This window comes from Cordyceps fumosorosea (assembly GCF_001636725.1).
Source record: "Cordyceps fumosorosea ARSEF 2679 chromosome Unknown scaffold_15, whole genome shotgun sequence".
NCBI classification, from domain to species: domain Eukaryota; kingdom Fungi; phylum Ascomycota; class Sordariomycetes; order Hypocreales; family Cordycipitaceae; genus Cordyceps; species Cordyceps fumosorosea.
The window spans coordinates 157,804-174,466 of record NW_017387315.1 but is presented as its reverse complement, the minus strand read 5'-3'; the positions used below and the strand labels follow the sequence as shown (position 1 = coordinate 174,466).

At 55.3% G+C, this 16,663-nt stretch overlaps 7 protein-coding genes across 7 annotated transcripts; 3 read left to right on the top strand and 4 right to left on the bottom strand.

Moving 5' to 3' along the window:
- Positions 1-69: 69 nt before the first annotated feature.
- Positions 70-621, bottom strand: ISF_05986 (MAGE protein; the record flags this gene model as incomplete). Its single annotated transcript, XM_018849591.1, has 1 exon — positions 70-621. The coding sequence occupies one exon, from the start codon at positions 619-621 to the stop codon at positions 70-72; it is 552 nt and encodes a 183-aa protein (XP_018703088.1).
- Positions 622-1,887: 1,266 nt separating this feature from the next.
- On the top strand, positions 1,888-4,648 carry ISF_05985 (hypothetical protein; the record flags this gene model as incomplete). Its single annotated transcript, XM_018849590.1, has 3 exons — positions 1,888-2,698; positions 2,750-3,027; positions 3,083-4,648. 3 exons carry the CDS (start codon positions 1,888-1,890, stop codon positions 4,646-4,648), a joined length of 2,655 nt encoding a protein of 884 aa, XP_018703087.1.
- A 530-nt stretch (positions 4,649-5,178) lies between these two features.
- On the bottom strand, positions 5,179-7,054 carry ISF_05984 (translation elongation factor 1 alpha; the record flags this gene model as incomplete). The annotated part of the gene is made up of 5 exons (XM_018849589.1): positions 5,179-6,429; positions 6,704-6,766; positions 6,864-6,891; positions 6,954-6,992; positions 7,050-7,054. The coding sequence occupies 5 exons, from the start codon at positions 7,052-7,054 to the stop codon at positions 5,179-5,181; spliced, it is 1,386 nt and encodes a 461-aa protein (XP_018703086.1).
- A 2,212-nt stretch (positions 7,055-9,266) lies between these two features.
- On the top strand, positions 9,267-11,146 carry ISF_05983 (2-methylcitrate dehydratase; the record flags this gene model as incomplete). Its single annotated transcript, XM_018849588.1, has 3 exons — positions 9,267-9,539; positions 9,699-10,476; positions 10,533-11,146. The coding sequence occupies 3 exons, from the start codon at positions 9,267-9,269 to the stop codon at positions 11,144-11,146; spliced, it is 1,665 nt and encodes a 554-aa protein (XP_018703085.1).
- A 99-nt stretch (positions 11,147-11,245) lies between these two features.
- ISF_05982 (hypothetical protein) lies at positions 11,246-11,934 on the bottom strand (the record flags this gene model as incomplete). Its single annotated transcript, XM_018849587.1, has 2 exons — positions 11,246-11,625; positions 11,688-11,934. 2 exons carry the CDS (start codon positions 11,932-11,934, stop codon positions 11,246-11,248), a joined length of 627 nt encoding a protein of 208 aa, XP_018703084.1.
- A 1,128-nt stretch (positions 11,935-13,062) lies between these two features.
- ISF_05981 (indoleamine 2,3-dioxygenase) lies at positions 13,063-14,470 on the top strand (the record flags this gene model as incomplete). Its single annotated transcript, XM_018849586.1, has 2 exons — positions 13,063-13,377; positions 13,466-14,470. The coding sequence occupies 2 exons, from the start codon at positions 13,063-13,065 to the stop codon at positions 14,468-14,470; spliced, it is 1,320 nt and encodes a 439-aa protein (XP_018703083.1).
- Positions 14,471-14,607: 137 nt separating this feature from the next.
- Positions 14,608-16,173, bottom strand: ISF_05980 (tetracycline transporter; the record flags this gene model as incomplete). The annotated part of the gene is made up of 3 exons (XM_018849585.1): positions 14,608-15,703; positions 15,775-15,983; positions 16,099-16,173. The coding sequence occupies 3 exons, from the start codon at positions 16,171-16,173 to the stop codon at positions 14,608-14,610; spliced, it is 1,380 nt and encodes a 459-aa protein (XP_018703082.1).
- Between the last annotated feature and the right edge of the window lie 490 nt (positions 16,174-16,663).

Below are 16,663 nucleotides of genomic sequence, written 5' to 3'. Positions count from 1 at the left end.
GTGCGAGCAGCATCAATTGCATCATAGGCAGTTGCATTACATTTCTTGTTGTTATTTTTTTATGAAATATTACATAACGCTATCTCCATCAGCATCTTCGTCCCCCGCTTCTTGCACCTGCTTTATTCCCAAGCTAGATCGCAGCTTTTTCTCCAGATCGTCGCCCGAGTCTCCGTACACTTCTCGCACGAAGCCCATCACGCCATCAATACCAATTTCCTCTCTTCCGCGCGGCCCAACGTGCCATGTCACCAGCTCCTCGCCTTCATGTCCTACCGGCGGCCGGTCCACCTTACGAACAACGTAGCCCTGGCGCTCCATGCGCTTGAGGGTCAGTTCTGTCTTCTCGCTGGCAACGTTCTTGTCGGCGTTGAGTCGCTGGAGATGGCGTTTCAGTTTCGGGTCGCTCAGCTCGTTGGCGCTGAGCCATATCAGCGAGACGACCATAGTGTAAAAGGCTAGGTATGTTGCTTCGTCGCCGAGGCTCGGGATTCTGGAAGGCGGTATAATGGCGGCGGAGCGATACGCGGTGGGCAGGACCGACGTGAGAATGTAGGCGCCGGAGCCGGTCTTGGGCTGCGCATTGGACTTCATAGCATGGCGCTTTTCTTGTAATGACATTTTTTCGCGGACTGGCAGCTCTCTGAGTTCCATTCCCCAGATTGTTCTCAACTGTTTTTGCGCCAGTGCGAATATCCTTCTGAAAGCTCTGCCTTGGTTTCCGAGAACTGCCAAAGGTTGTTGGAACGCGTTTCGTCTCCTGCGGATGGATTACTGACCTTTATCTTTAATTCCATCGCGTCGTATCGGTGTTCGTGAATACTCGCAGGACAGGGCATACCGTACCAGCTTCTTAGCCAGCTGCTCGTCTGCGGAGCGGGCCGCATCTTCATGTTCGCTTGCTTCATCTCCAGTTTCCAGTTCTTCTTCTGAGCCGTTGCTATTTGCATGGTGGAGCTGTGTGCTGTCCTCGTCTGGTTCCTCGTCATGGTCCTGTTTTGTTAGCCGTGGCTGTTGATAAAGCCATGCGTATGGGTCATACCGGTCGGGTTCGGCGCCTGGATGGAGGCATGGTATATATAAATCGTAGATAGAGTCGACAAAAAACACAGCGATTCTGGGGGTTGTAGAGGTGATGCAGACTTGGAGATCGTTCCGTTGTGCAAGAAGGCAGTTTGGAGGGCGTTGATCAGTGCAGCGCGAACAGGCGCGTTTGGCTAGAGTGGGTTGACGGTGCGCTGGATCTTCAACCGAAGCACTATGACTTAGCAGTCGAGCGTTCAAGAGCAAAAGGACGTTATGCGTGAGGAATTCAATGAGTCGCCATACGAAATCGAAAGGGCTATTTTTCATTTAATTTTTCTGCTAGGCTATGGACAAGATGACCACCACTGTGTGCGCTGTAATGACAACGCTGGACGATCAGGGAATGCTTATCGTTATCGGTGCCAAATTTATCTGCTGCCCCTGTACTTAAACTTTAACACTGCTGCACGCCGACTGCACCAGCTTTACAAATGTGCTCGCGCCGCAGATAATATTGGTCAGATGCTGCCTCGATCGCTCCAGCTGCGGCGCATTGCAGCTGCGCGACCACTGGTACTATCGCAATGCCGCCGCGGTGGCGCCAGAGCTTTGAGTGCTACCGCTCTGCTGGCCAGACGGGACAATGTGGCATCCAACAAGCTATATTCGCCTGAACAGATGAATAAATTGATACGACGACCTTCATCGAATCACCTTTCTCACGAGTCATCTATAAAATCCGCCAGCGAGGCGCACGCGCCAGCCACTACCCGTTCAGAACATCGAGACGGATCGCGAGGCGAATCGCGCGACACAGTTGAAGCCGATGGCAGCAAATCAAGCACCACAGAAAATGCCGAAATGCCCGATATTGAAAAATACGAACCGACAGATGCGGAGCTAGCGGGGGCACTGGTATCAGACGGTGCTTCTTTTGATGAACGGGGCCTGTCGACTGAAGAAGCTGCTGCGGCAGACATGGAGGCGCAGAAAGACAGCGTGGCCCATGGCGACTATGATGCTCTGGCTTCTGAGGATGACATCATGTTCGAAACTTTCCCGAGCGAATTGCGTTTTAAAAGGCGCCCATTCAACCACGAACTCCTCACTCACCAACATCTCGGCGTTTCGGCGCTCGGCCGCCCTGTCGAAGCCCTGATTCTCAAGGATCCGAACCGAATGCAACGTTCCAGGAAGCAAATTCCAGTCCTTGAACCTGAAGTGCAAGACGCTGCACCCGTGGTTGAGCTGAAGTGGACTGACTACGTCGCGAAGACGGACGATGAGCAAGACCCGGTGCTTGAAGCATGGGACAACATCGACGAAATGCGACCGATTGAGACCAACACCATGCCCGCCCACGAATATCACAGATTAGTAGCAACGCTCGTCGATGGATTTACCCAAGGACAGCTCAGCAGTTACATCACAATGAAGCATGCCCAAGAGCTCGAATCGCAAGCGACAGAGACGTCGCAATTGTACCCGTGGATTCAGAAGCAGACCCCTTGGCAGGCAGGTTATCAGATTGAATTGGAAAGCAAAAAGCCAAAATATGTCTGCGCGGCGACTATCATTGACAAAATTTGGAAGCTCGAAGTTCGAGAGCAAGTTGAATCTCTCGGGCGTGCGCTACTATGGGTGCATCCAGTGACATTTAAACTGCTCACAGGTAAGGCATCCGAGTCAATGGCAGTGTGTGGCGGCTAACCCTTTGTTGTAGGACATGGACGACCTGTGCTCGAAGCGATTCAACGTGAAATGCTCAACCCCGGGAACAACGAGAGACTCGCTGCCAAGTCCGAAGAGTCACGACTCGGTATATACGCTGCGAAGGCAGCGATTCCTCCTATAATAGAACGCTTAAACGAGGTCGCAAAGGCAGTGACTTCTACTCAACTGTCAACAGAATATATCAACAAGGAGAATTTGACGCAGCCCATACTCGATGCCCTAGCAAGCATTACAAATACCATCATAGAAACGAGCAGCAGTGGAAAGGTAAGGAGATACCTAAAGGAAGGTCGTGTCCCAATTCTATACTAATACACCACAGGAACTGACGGTTCACTGGGTTGCCGACGATGAGAGACCGAGCCCGACAACTGCGAACGTCAACACAACCATCGCAGCTGAAGGGCCAGCAGATATCGTCTGGCGTCTCTTAATGGCAGCTCAATGGGTCCCCGAAGCCAACGCTACCCTTTCCTCAAAGATGGTAACGCGCGCAGGACGAGGCAAGAAACCAAAGGGTGGCTTGTACATGGACTACCACCGCGAGGAACGGAGCAGGTCATGGCGTGACAAGCTCAGGTCATGGACACGCTATGGCGCCGCCGTTACCAAGGCAGAGGAGACCACTCTGCCGCCGCTGCAGCTTGCGACGCGGGTAGAGCTTGCCGATCTGCCATCACTACATGAATTAGGCGCAGACAACGTATTGGACGTGACATTTGCAACGTTTGGCCACGTGCTGCACCCCAAGGCCACGGTCAAGAGCTCCGGAAAGAAGGTCGCTGACAAGAAGAGCGCCGACAATGGCCGCCGGATTCTATCGCCGGTGATCCCACACCCCGCCGCACTCACCACGCTCTCCGCCATTGACGAGGCTGTCACGCAGTCAACCGCCATCGTCCTGCACTTTGCTCCTGATACGACGCGGCGAGACAGCGGCACGTCCGCCGGGGACACACTCCCTCGCGTGCGGCTTACTCTGCCCGTCGACGAGACGACCGATCTATCCCGCTTCGAGGCGCCGTCGCGCAGCTCCACGCTGCAGGCTGTAACCGCGCATCGCATACAAGACCTCCTACTTCCCGGCGAGGCCGTCGACGTGCGGCTGACGCAGCAGCGGCTCGTCACCCTCGGCGCCGACCAGCCTGCGATGCGGCGCTTCCTGGACGCCTCCGAGTTCAACCTCCTCGAGGGCCGCCTGCGCACGCCCAGCCGCGTCAGCGCCCTCACCGTGCCCACCGACGCGGGCACCACCGACGCGTCGTATCTCTTCGTGGGGCTTGAGGTGCGCCAGGCCGTCGAGACGCGCCTCGGTCGCCACACTGTCCGCTACGAGAGCGTCGAGGCCGGCCAGCACGGCGGGCAGCGCCAGGAGCTCTCTCTGCACCGGGCGGCACCGGACGCAGCGAACGCCGCTGCCGACGACGGCTTCTTGCAGCTGGTGGAGGACGTGGCCGCCGGGCACGTCTTCTCGTGGAACGACGGCGCGGCGCTGATGCAGCGCCGCTCGAGCGAGACGTTCACGATGGACCTGCTCGATGACGGCGCGCTGGATGACGAGCGCCGCCCTGCGGAGCCGGCGGCGGAGGAGGAGGAGGGGGCCCAGCCGCCACAAGAAGATGGGGCAGAGGTCAGAGCGGAAGAGGGTGTGGCTGATGCGGGCGTGCCCGCACAGGACGGCGATGGTCATATAAATGTCACAGAGTCCAGCGCGGGAGTGTCGAGTTCCTCTCCGCAGACCAAGGCGACGGCGCACTCGCAGCAGATGCCTCCAACGGTAGAAGCAACGACGGGCGAGCCTGAGCCTGTGATGCCAGCTGCGATGCAGGAGCCCAAGTCTGGCGAGTCGTTCGCGCCAGCAGAAGCAATGTCGGAAACGAAACTGTAAGAGGAAGGAAGCATTTGTAACTACCACTCTTTTTGTGTATTAGATTATCAACATCACTCCAGGGCACATGCCAGGACGGAAGGGTGGCGTTCAGGATAAAGGGCAATACGACCGTGTGTATTACCTGCAGTAACAAAACTACAGTTCATCTTTGAATAGCGTCACTCACAATTGTCATGGTGAAGGACGGTAGGGTATACATGCTTGTGGTGGCAAGGCTATGCACCAGTACGATTGAATTTGCACGCATGTTTGCGTCGCATTTCTACATATCACAGAGTAGGGAGCAAATATAGAATTTCCGAATCACTTCTTGACTTGCTATTTATCTTCCATTTTCATCACATAACACATTATGAGAAAACCATGACAAAAGAAAATCCCTAATCGCAGCCTCTCACGATTGTGCCCCGGCCTTATAAGCCAAGCGCTCATGAATAGCAAAAAGTTTTCATCTCAGTCATAGAAGTGCGCTCATGAAACCAGGACCACAGGACCCGGCCGACCAGACACAAGCAACGTTCAGTCGCTTATTTCTTGGCACCAGCCTTGGCAGCAGACTTGGTGACCTTGGCGGCACCAGCGGCAGCCTTCTCGACAGCCTTGATGACACCGACAGCGACGGTCTGACGCATGTCACGGACGGCGAAACGGCCGAGAGGGGGGTAGTCGGTGAAAGCCTCAACGCACATGGGCTTGGAGGGAACCATCTTGACGATGGCGGAGTCACCAGACTTGATGAACTTGGGGTTGTTCTCAACCGACTTACCGGTACGGCGGTCGATCTTCTCGAGGAGCTCGGAGAACTTGCAAGCAATGTGGGCAGTGTGGCAGTCAAGAACGGGAGCGTAACCGTTACCGATCTGGCCAGGGTGGTTGATGACAATGACCTGGGCGTTGAAGGAAGCGGCGCCGGAGGGAGGGTCGTTCTTGGAGTCACCAGCAACGTTACCACGACGGATCTCCTTGACGGAGACGTTCTTCACGTTGAAGCCGACGTTGTCACCGGGAACACCCTCAGGAAGCTGCTCGTGGTGCATCTCAACGGACTTGACTTCAGTGGTGACGTTGGAAGGAGCGAAGGTAACGACCATGCCGGGCTTGATGACACCAGTCTCGACACGACCGACGGGCACCGTTCCGATACCACCGATCTTGTAGACATCCTGGAGGGGAAGGCGGAGGGGCTTGTCGGTGGGACGGGTGGGAGGCTCGATGGAGTCGATGGCCTCAAGGAGGGTCTTGCCGGTGTACTTGCCAGACTTGGTCTCCTTCTCCCAGCCCTTGTACCAGGGGCAGTTGGTGGAGGGAGCAAGCATGTTGTCGCCGTGGAAACCGGAGATGGGGACGAAGGCAACAGTCTTGGGGTTGTAGCCGACCTTCTTGATGAAGTTGGAGGTCTCCTTGATAATTTCCTGGAAACGGGCCTCAGACCACTGGGTGGTGTCCATCTTGTTGATGGCAACGATAAGCTGCTTGACACCGAGGGTGAAGGCGAGCAGAGCGTGCTCACGAGTCTGGCCATCCTTGGAGATACCAGCCTCGAACTCACCAGTACCGGCAGCAATGATGAGAATAGCGCAATCGGCCTGGGAAGTACCAGTAATCATGTTCTTGATGAAATCACGGTGACCGGGAGCATCAATGACAGTGACCTGGAACTTGGGGGTCTCGAACTTCCAGAGGGCGATATCGATGGTGATACCACGCTCACGCTCGGCCTTGAGCTTGTCAAGGACCCAGGCATACTTGAAGGAACCCTTGCCGAGTTCAGCGGCTTCCTACAAAGCGCGATGGTTAGCAGACTGTTGCCAGAACTGGCGCTAGCGAAGCGTTTTGCAGTTGATAAGCAGAGGAATTAGGGGCAGCTTGCGACAGACAGCGGGGTATTTCTGAGAAGCCCCACCAGAGGGGCAACTCAGAAAATTTTGCCGCACCAGCAAGGAGGGGTAATCACCACTGGGTATGGTAATGGGACGATCGCTGTAGAGCAAAAGAATCTTGCAGAGCAAATAATCGGGGCTACGTAGAGGAAAAAATCAATGAGATGCTTACCTTCTCGAACTTGTCGATGGTACGCTTGTCGATACCACCGCACTGGTAGATCAAGTGACCAGTCTGTAACACGAGTTAGCTCTTTGAACTTTGCGAGCAGTGGGCGAACTGCTTGATTCGAGAGCTAGATGCGTCTCGACCGTTTTGGGCGTCGACTTACGGTGGTGGACTTGCCGGAATCGACGTGGCTTTTGAAAAGTCAGTTTATATCGTTCGCTGGCATCGAAGTCTTGAAGCGTTGGTAACGAACCCGATAACGACGACGTTGATGTGAGTCTTGTCTCCCTTGCTGCGAGGTTTGTTAGCATTCTGTGAGTCTGATATGTGATGAAGCTATAAAACGTACCCCATTTTGAAGGTATTTGTGTTTGAATGCGAGAGGTTCTTTTGTGATGTCCTTTCGGAAATCTTGCGAGGAATGTTAGCAAACAGCGCACGGCGTTGAGGAACCACAAAGCCATTATCGAAGCCATCAAGGGCATGAAGGCGCAGACGAGGGAAGACATACGTGAATTCGCAGATCGGATGCTTGAACCGGGTATGCGAGACAAAGAGCAGAAGAGAAGAAAAATTCTAAAGCTGGTGGTGGGAGGAGGAGTTTTAAAAGGTCTGGCGGGGGAGGGGTGGAGTGGGAGAGAAAAAACCTGGCTGGTGCACGCTGGCGCGGGGCAACCAGCGAGCAAGAGGCGGCCCACTAGCCCTAACAAGAGGTCTGTATTTTTTTTTCTCTTTGGCGCAGATAATAAGGTGCGGCACAAAAATTCTGCTTCTGACTTTTCATTCACTCAATCGCCGCATTTCCACTTATTCATGAATGTATTCACCAATCAACGGGCGCGGCGCCAGCTGGCGCAGCAGTTGAATGGGCACCACCGGAGGTTTGGTCCCCATCGCAGGGCATCAAGGCATCAACGGAAGTGGGTGACATGATGACAGATTGAGTCAACCGGTGTGCCTTCGTGATCAATTTTCTGTATTCCAAGTACACTTGGTTGCACTTCGTAGAATCTGGTGCTGTCAAGCTGCTATCTGCCTACCCCTCCATGCCCCTCACTACCGATATCTTTGCTGTGGCGCAGAAATTTTTCACACGCTGCACAGGCCATCATTACGTTGTATTCAGGTTCCTACAGAGGGCAGCCAGGCTGGCCCCATGCGTAACTCGACAGAAGTCGCAACATGTGGCCTAACCAGACGACGCTTGCCGATTATGTACATCGATCCCAAGATGCCAATCGCGAGGGGCTGGTTGGGTTGCTACGCGACGTGAGTGACCGGGGTCTTTTTTTTTTTCTTTTTCCCCTCTTCCACTGCCACTGAAAGCGGGTGATACTCGTTTGCAATGGCCTTGCAGGTCTCTCTGAGTGGGGTACATGTGTGTGTGGCAAGGATAGAAGGCTAGGGAGAAAATTTCGTATGCATCAGCCACACCACAGCCAAGAGATAGACAGGTAACTAGGCAAAGGAGAGGGCCAAAAACAAGAGATGGGGGTGGCTAGCTAATAGGATAACAATCTCCCCGTATTGGATGAAACTGTGGCGATTCTGACATTGGGTGGCCGAGTCCAATGGCTGCGTGATGATCATCAAGAGACTGTGTGTCGGGGGATAGCTACAGCTGCGAGCGCTACACACAGATGTTGGCAGGTGGCATGGTGAGGGAGGTTTAGCTACAGCCACCAGGTACTTAGCTTGTTGGCAACTTCGAACCGTGACTATTTCGGCAGGAGGAATACAGCTATTATCATTGTGAAAAAAAAGGGACAGTGTCTGGAGCTACCCTCGAGAGTTTGCATTGGCGTGTGGTTAATAGGTGCCTGAGGCGCCAAACCCGACCTTGGAGCAGCTAGAGTTAATTTTGTTCCTATTCTGGCCGAGCGACCGGAGCATCGTACGGGCCAACACTGGATGCCGGTTCAGCAAGAATCACATGGAAACAGCTCATGCGGTGCTGCAAGCTGCATCCAATTTCCATGATTGATTGGGATTTTCTTTCACAGATTCCATCCATATAAATCTGCAATTGAAATCTCGACGCACCCAGATCAAGCCCGGAGGCATTTTGTTTGCCATGTCCGCCACGGGCCGCACTGGGAGACGAGAGTTGTAGCCGGCGGAAAGATTGTGCGGGTATATTGTACCAGGCTACACACTTAACTATGTACGTGCATACATACAGGAGGTACCTCGAAGCAAATAGCCGGAATCTTGTCCCAGCGCCAGATTTACACTCGAAGTTACAGGTAGCTTTCAGGGCCTAGAGGCGCTCTGTTGAGTGACATACTGCGGTGTAAAGTTTCCCCAAGCTCCCCTGGCAACGCCCAACAACTGGAACAACCCCCCTGCCAAAGCTGTTTCCCCGGCCGATCGGCATTCCGCGGCAAAAGCACCAAGCCGAACCTCACCAAGACTTCGGCTCAACTTGAACAACTGTCTGACCGTCCAATACTTTTTTTCTCCCTACCTTCTTAAACTCTCTTCATCATCTTCTTCATCTCCCAACCCCAGATCTCCGCTCTACCTCTTCGACTCATCCTGCCCATCTCAATTGATTGACAGCATCATGTCCGCTGTCAACCGTAGCCTGCGTTCCGCCTCCAAGCAGCTGCGTCTCCAGCCTACTCGTGTCCTGCCCTGCGCCGCTGCCATCCGCTCGGCCTCCGTCGGCGCCCTTCGCATCACCGGCTCGCTTCCTGCCTCCCGCAACACCTTTTCCACTACTGCTGCCAGACTCTCCGGTGCTCCCAACATGACTTCCGGTGCCAGAGAATACGATCCCGAAATCAAGGACATTGCCGACTTTGTCGCCAACAAGCCCATTGACTCTGAGCTTGCTGTAAGTACATTGCTGTCCCGTCGGAAACAATCTTCCTACCCCACCATGCCCCCCAACCTGTGATCCTCTCACCGCGGGGTAGTCAACTCACGAGAAGCTTCAATATTCTTTTTGTAACTTCAAACCCTTTCCAATCCCAATACTGACAATCCGTCTCAGTTCGACACTGCGCGATGGATCCTCCTCGACACCCTCGGCTGCGGTCTTGAGGGCCTCCGCTTCAAGGAGTGCACCAAGCTCCTCGGCCCCATTGTCCCCGGCACCGTCGTTCCCAACGGCACCAAGGTCCCCGGCACTCCCTTTGTCCTCGATCCTGTTAACGGCGCCTTCAACATTGGTGCCATGATCCGCTGGCTCGACTTCAACGACTGCTGGCTGGCCGCCGAGTGGGGTCACCCCTCTGACAACCTGGGTGCCATCCTCGCTGTCGCTGACTGGGTCAACCGCACCAACAAGGCCGGTGGCAGCCTTGCCGGGGGCAAGATCTTCACCATCAAGGATGTCCTTGAGGCCATGATCAAGGCCCACGAGATCCAGGGCTGCCTCGCCCTCCTCAACTCCTACAACAAGGTCGGCCTCGACCACGTTGTCCTGGTCAAGGTTGCCTCCACCGCCGTTGTCTCCAAGATGCTCGGCCTCAACGAGAAGCAGATTGCCGACGCCGTCACTCAGGCTTGGGTCGATGGCCAGTCGCTCCGTACCTACCGCCACACCCCCAACACCATGTCCCGCAAGTCCTGGGCTGCCGGTGATGCCTGCCAGCGCGCCGTCAACCTGGCCCTGAAGGTCATGAAGGGTGAGGCTGGTGTTCCCACTGTTCTCTCCGCTCCCGTCTGGGGCTTCTACGACGTCCTCTTCAAGGGCAAGAAGTTCGAGTTCCAGCGCCCCTACGGCAGCTACGTCATGGAGAATGTCCTCTTCAAGGTCTCGTACCCTGGTATGTCTTGCAACCGACCCCGGGACCTCCACAACCATCGACTAACAAGTTCCTAGCCGAGTTCCACTCCCAGACCGCCGTTGAGGCCTCTGAGAAGATCTACCACCAGCTCAAGGCCATGGGTAAGTCGGCCGCCGACATCAAGGCCATCACCTGCCGCACCCACGAGGCCTGCATCCGCATCATCGACAAGCAGTTCAAGCCCATGGACAACTTTGCCGACCGCGACCACTGCATCCAGTACATGTGCTCCGTCATGCTCGTCTTTGGCCGCCTCGAGGCTACCGACTACACCGACGGCGGCGAGGCCGCCACCTCGGAGCTCGTCGAGTCCCTCCGCAAGAAGATCAAGTGCGTCGAGGACACCCAGTACACCCAGGACTACCACAACCCTGAGCTCCGCACCATCTCCAACGCCCTCACCGTCGAGCTCAACGACGGCACCGTCCTGGACGAGGTCGCTGTCGAGGCTCCTCTGGGCCACCGTCTCCGCCGTGACGAGGCCAAGCCCGTCATCCTCGCCAAGTACAAGCGCCACCTCACCCCTCACCTTCCCGAGGCTCGCGTCAACGAGCTTGTTGAGCTGAGCCAGAATGCCAAGAAGCTCGAGACCATGACCGTCGACGAGTACGTTGACCTCTACACTGTTGAGAAGAGCAAGTTCCTGTAAGCGTGTGACTGCGATTACTTGGAGCTGGGGAAGATACGAAGAGTGTATAATTTTAAAAGATAGTACCAATTTAGATGAATCTAGAGCGCTTTTTACCAATCATTTTATTCGTGAACTCGTGACCGCTCGCCATGCACATGGATCCTCCCGCTCTTGAAATTGCCCTTCTGCCAGCTGCGACTTCATCGCTTCTAGAATGAGTTGCGCCGACTCCGCTGGTGTCCGCGTCGTCGTGTCCACGTCTACCCCGAGCCCCGGAAACCGGTAAATTGTTGAGTCGTCCATGAACTTGCTCACCAGCGCCACATCTGTGAGCTTGCCGCAGCCCGCCGCGCCGCGCTCCGGCCGCGCTACGCGCCGCAGGTTCTCCTCGCGCGCACACGTCAAGTACACGGGCAGGAACGGGCGGCCTGCGCGCGCGGCCGCCGTCCGGTGCGCCTGCGACCACTCGGTGCCGATGGTGCCCGCGGTGAAGAAGTCTTGTCACGGCGAGATTGTCAGCGTCGAGCCCTCCATGCAAAGTATCCTTCCTTTAACGTACCGGTAAAGATGACGACGCGCGCCAGCTTCGCGTCGTCGGAGGGGTGCACGAAGGAGGCGTAGGCGGCGTCGCGGATGCGTGCCCGCTCGGCGTTGTAGTCGGCATGGTCGCGCGGCAGCCGCACCTGGTCGATGAGGGAGTGGTTGTCGACGAGCTGGGCGTCGGAGATGAGGTCTCGCAGGGCGCGGGCGATGGTGAGCTTGCCGACGCCGGGTAGGCCGTTGATCCAGACGAGTTGGCCCGGCATATTTGTGGCTTCTTTTCTGTCCTCCTATCTTCTTTCTACACTGATTGATAGCAGAGGCTCTTGCCGCTCTATTTTCTGCGTCACGCTCTGTATTTATGATGCTGTCCGGGGAGTAGCATAGACCATCAACCACAGCCTGACTCACGAGGCTAGACTAGCTACTTTTGTTAGCAATTGCCGCTACGCGCCAAAAATCACAACTGGATGACTCTGTCGAGAAGCCAAGTGCACATTTATCGCGAACCAAGCAGGTGAGAATCAACTGGAAATTAGTTTCGTCGTACACTTCCGAGCCAGATGAGCTAAGCGTTCGCCTAATTACCCTGCAGTGCCAAACATGGTTTTTGCGTTTGTAGCTCTTAGGAGGCAGAAAATTCCTTTGCTTCTTCTCATGGCAAGTAAAGCAAAATAAAACGCTAAATTCCTTTCTCCTTTAATATTGACATGTAATTCTCACTCTTCTCAATCTGCTTTGCCATGTGCGTGCGGTTATGCCATTATTTGTCCGTGAACTAAGGGAGGCTGGAAGTACAGTTCCCCCCGGGCTAATGTCTCCTCGTTTAGTTTTTGTGCTCTTTTTGAATCCCGAAGGCCATAGCTCCTCAACATCTCGTTTCTAGTCTCTCGTCTCCCCGCTGTCAGGAATGTTGAAAGCCCGCCGCCGGTATCTCCATTTGATCAAAGCGCACAGGCGGCGGTCCACGAGACCGACCCGAACCCATCTGGTCTTTTAGCTTTGCCGCGTATCGCCACGCAACATCCCAATTTGGAGCAATAGAAAGTAACTATTCGTGTTGTATTGACCCGAGCCCCTCCATACGCACATGGATTGTGCACGCAAGATTATGAAAAAGGCTGTCTAGTTCAAGATGCAGAGCGACCGCGTCCCCCTCGACGTAGCAGCACCGGAGATGCACGTCAGTACATTGCATATGGTGTTTCTTTTTGATACTAGATTGTTTCTCTAGAATTAGACTTACTTGTAGCTTAAATTTATATATAGTTGTACCTGCAAGGGTGGCTAGTCTGCTCTGTCTTTGTTCTTGATCTGTGCAAATTTCAAACGTTGGCTTACATCAAGTGCAGCAATAATTGACGTATATCGATGCTTTGATTCATCTACCCACAATGGCGCCCATTACTCTCAAGAGATTTGACATCACGAAGAACGCTTTTCTACCTACCGAGCCACCCCTGGCTTGCCTGCCGAACACATACTACCAGCCTTGGGAGGCGATCGCCCAAGATCTACCCGCGCTCATCCGTAATCGCGAGTTGTCGATTGCGGTTAAGTACCTGCCATTTCTTGACGTTGACTACCTCGCAACTGAGCCCGAGTGGAGAAGAGCCTATGTCGCGCTGCCGTACTCGCTCATGCCTACATCTGGGGAGGAGAGGCACCGGAGGAGGAGAGGTACCGGAGGAGGAGAGGTACCGGAGGAGGTGAGTTGCACTACCAGCGGAAAAGAGTACTTGATTCATCTCATCTTCTAACCAAAACTCTGATCTCGATCGCTCAGATTATTCCAAGCAAATATCCGTCCCGCTCCGCACCGTATCCGCACACGTCGAGCTTCCGCCGGTGCTGACCTGCGCCGCCGTCAACGTCTGGAACTACACCGTCCCGGATCCCCGTACCTCCCTCACCGACCCCGACGCGCTCTCCGTGCCCACCACTTTCACGGGCACCGACTCCGAGGCCTGGTTCCAGAGGATCGGCACCGCCATCGAGGCCCAAGGCGGCCCCGTCGTCGACGCCCTGCTGACTGCCCTGCACGCCATCCACAGCGGCGGCGACGACTTGGAACCCGTCACCGCCGCACTGGTCCAGCTGCGGATGTGCCTCGAAAGCGCCACCCGCACCCTCGAGCGCATGCACGAGCGCTGCGACCCGCTGACCTTTTGCCACCAGATCCGGCACTTCTACGCGGAATCCCGGAACCTGCGCGCCGCCGGCCTGCCGCGCGGCGTCTTCTACAGCAGCGACGCCTGCGGCGGCGGCGAGTGGATGCGGCTGCCGGGCGGGAGCAACGGCCAGAGCGCGCTGCTCCAGCTGTTCGACGTTGTTCTGGGGATGGGCCCCGGCTGCGGCGGCGGCTGTGGGTGCGGGCGCCGCGAAGAGTACCACCTCGGCACGCGGGCCTGCACGCCCGGCCCGCACCGGCGGTTCCTAGAATGGGCGGCGCAGGCAGGAAGCATCCGGGTGCTCGCGCTCTGCGTGGGTGTCGATGTGGAGGAGCAGGCGAGGCTCAGGGCGGCGTTTGCGGGGGCGGCTGAGGCGATGAGCGCGTTTCGCACCAAGCACATCCAGATTGTCACGCGGTACATTGCCATGCCTCTGAAAAGACCGTGGTTGGGATCAGTGCAACGCAGGAGCCTGCCGCTGTTGCTGCCATCAGGCCTGGGCGATGACGGGGTCAAGGGAACGGCGGGGACGACAATGCTCGAGTTTCTGAAATCGTTGGGAATGAAACGGCCCATGCGGCTCGGTTCGCTGAGTCACCTTGAAGCTGAACGTCTAAACCGAAAGAGCTAGACTCCATGAGTTGTAATTGAAGGACTATGTTGAATCATTTTCATTATCCATTATCCAGACACCCCGCCTTGGCTATGTATTGTACAATGCTATATCTTTGACCGATCTTGATATGCGTTAAACGCAGCGATGATACGCTACGAGCTCTTGGTCGTCGCTTTTTTCATCGACGCCTTGGGTGTTTTCAGGAGCCCAAACGCAGCAGCAGCGACCACTGCTGTACCGGTGGCTCCGGCCGTGTAGGCATATTCTCTGCCCGCCCACCAGTAAATGCTGGTGAATAGAATTGGCCCTAGACCGCGACCAAGCTGGCCCCAGCTACGTAGGTTGCCTAGCTTACTGCCTCTCTCATCCTCGTCGGCCTCGAAACTGCTAAGCGCATTCAAACCCGTCACCACAGTTGCTGAGGTAATAGCCAAGCAGGTTGCAGCCGCGTAGAGGCCCCCAGTAGTGTTGACGCGCGCGAGCAAGACAAAGGCAGCCAGGCAGGCCGTCGTACCAAGGCGTACGGATGTCAGCGGCGGTAGCCGCCGGGTCACGCCGCCTTGAAGGATAGATGCCACGAGGCCAATGAAGCCGAGTAAACGGCCGTTGTTGCCGGATGTGAACGAAAAGAGATCGTAGGTCATAAATGACAGCGAACTTTCCATACCGGAAAAGAACAGTAGAAAGACAAAATGCAGGGCGTTCAGTATAACGTGCGAGTTTGTTCTCTCGACGGACTTATTTGGTGCAGCTGCTTTGGCGCTACTGCCGTTGCCGTTGCTATTTTGCTTTGCGTTGCGTCCGAGAGTTGCTGTTTTGCCGGTAATGGCGGGGAGCGTCTCAGGTAGGCAGAAGTACAAGTAGACGGTTTCCAGTACTATGAGCGCGAGACTGACACCAGCGGCTGTTGCGAACGGATTGCTCTTGACAGAGGGAATGGTACTGAGCCAGGCACCCAGAGCAGGGCCAAAAGTGAAGGCAACTGAGAAGCAGGCGCCGATAATGGCCATGGTTGAGCCACGCGACGCCTCATCCGAAATGTCGCTTGCCATGGCTGTGGCTAGCTGAATGTTACCCTCGGAGAGGCCGCCGACAACACGGCTCGCAATAAAAGTTCGAAAATCGACCGCAGCGACCCAGAGCAACACGGAGATTATGTTACCGGTCATGGAGGCAAGGAGAGCTCTGCGACGGCCGTACCGATCGGAAAGACGGCCGATCAGGGGGGATGCAACGGCCTGGAGAAGACTGATACGCAGAGCGTGCACAAACGTTAGAAGAATAACTCTGGTATTTGCGTGGGAAATCTGGTGCCTCACGAGAATAGAGAGCCCATTGCGCCACCAAGCAAGACAATATCGTAACGGGACTCGATCGGTCGCGCAAACGACGCCTTGTAGCTGTTCATGCCGCTAATAATGCGCTGCAATAGGGTCGGAGGACCGCCATCGACGAGGGCCGGAGCTTCGCTATCGCGGTAGAATTCAAGTAGGCTTGGAAAGAGTGGGAGGATGAATGTGAAGGAAATCTGTTGGATAGTCGTTAGTCTTTGTTACCGAAGAACCCGCGCCCCGACGTGCAAGATGGAAGCACAACGAAGTAGCTCGCGCCGGAAATGTTGATCGAGCAGAGAATCTACATACTAAGTCGAGGAGTAACGAGAAAGCAATCACTCGCAGAACGCGCTTTCTTGTAGCTGGGTCGATGGTGGCTGCCATGGTGAATGATGCCGCTGGACGCGACGGTTGCTCATCTGGATGTGCCAGAGAGGAAAATCATGTAAGAGTGAAAAGTGATGCCCGAAGCTGCGTCCAGCTGCGTCCAAACAATAGCGGGTATCTGAACACAAAAACAATCCGGAAGCGAAAATCCCGAGATTAGCGGCTGGTAGGATGCTCGTTCGGGCCAAGCTGTCCAATCTGATGATGACAGGATCAAGATAGCTCCCCCGGACCAATCAGTGGGTCGAGCGGGTTGTGGCTTGGCGGTTGTGGCGGGCACAGCTGTTTCAATGGTGACGTTAGTTTGCTTGTTGCTTCCTTGCCACCCAATCGATGGCACATACCGAGGAATTTGATTGACGATGATATGATGGCAGGACATAATGAAGGTACGGAGAAGAGTCGGAAATGTTCGACCTTTGTCCAATTGATAATATGAGCTCGGGCGCTATGCTGACAATGGTGCGACATTGGAGGCTGCGCTATT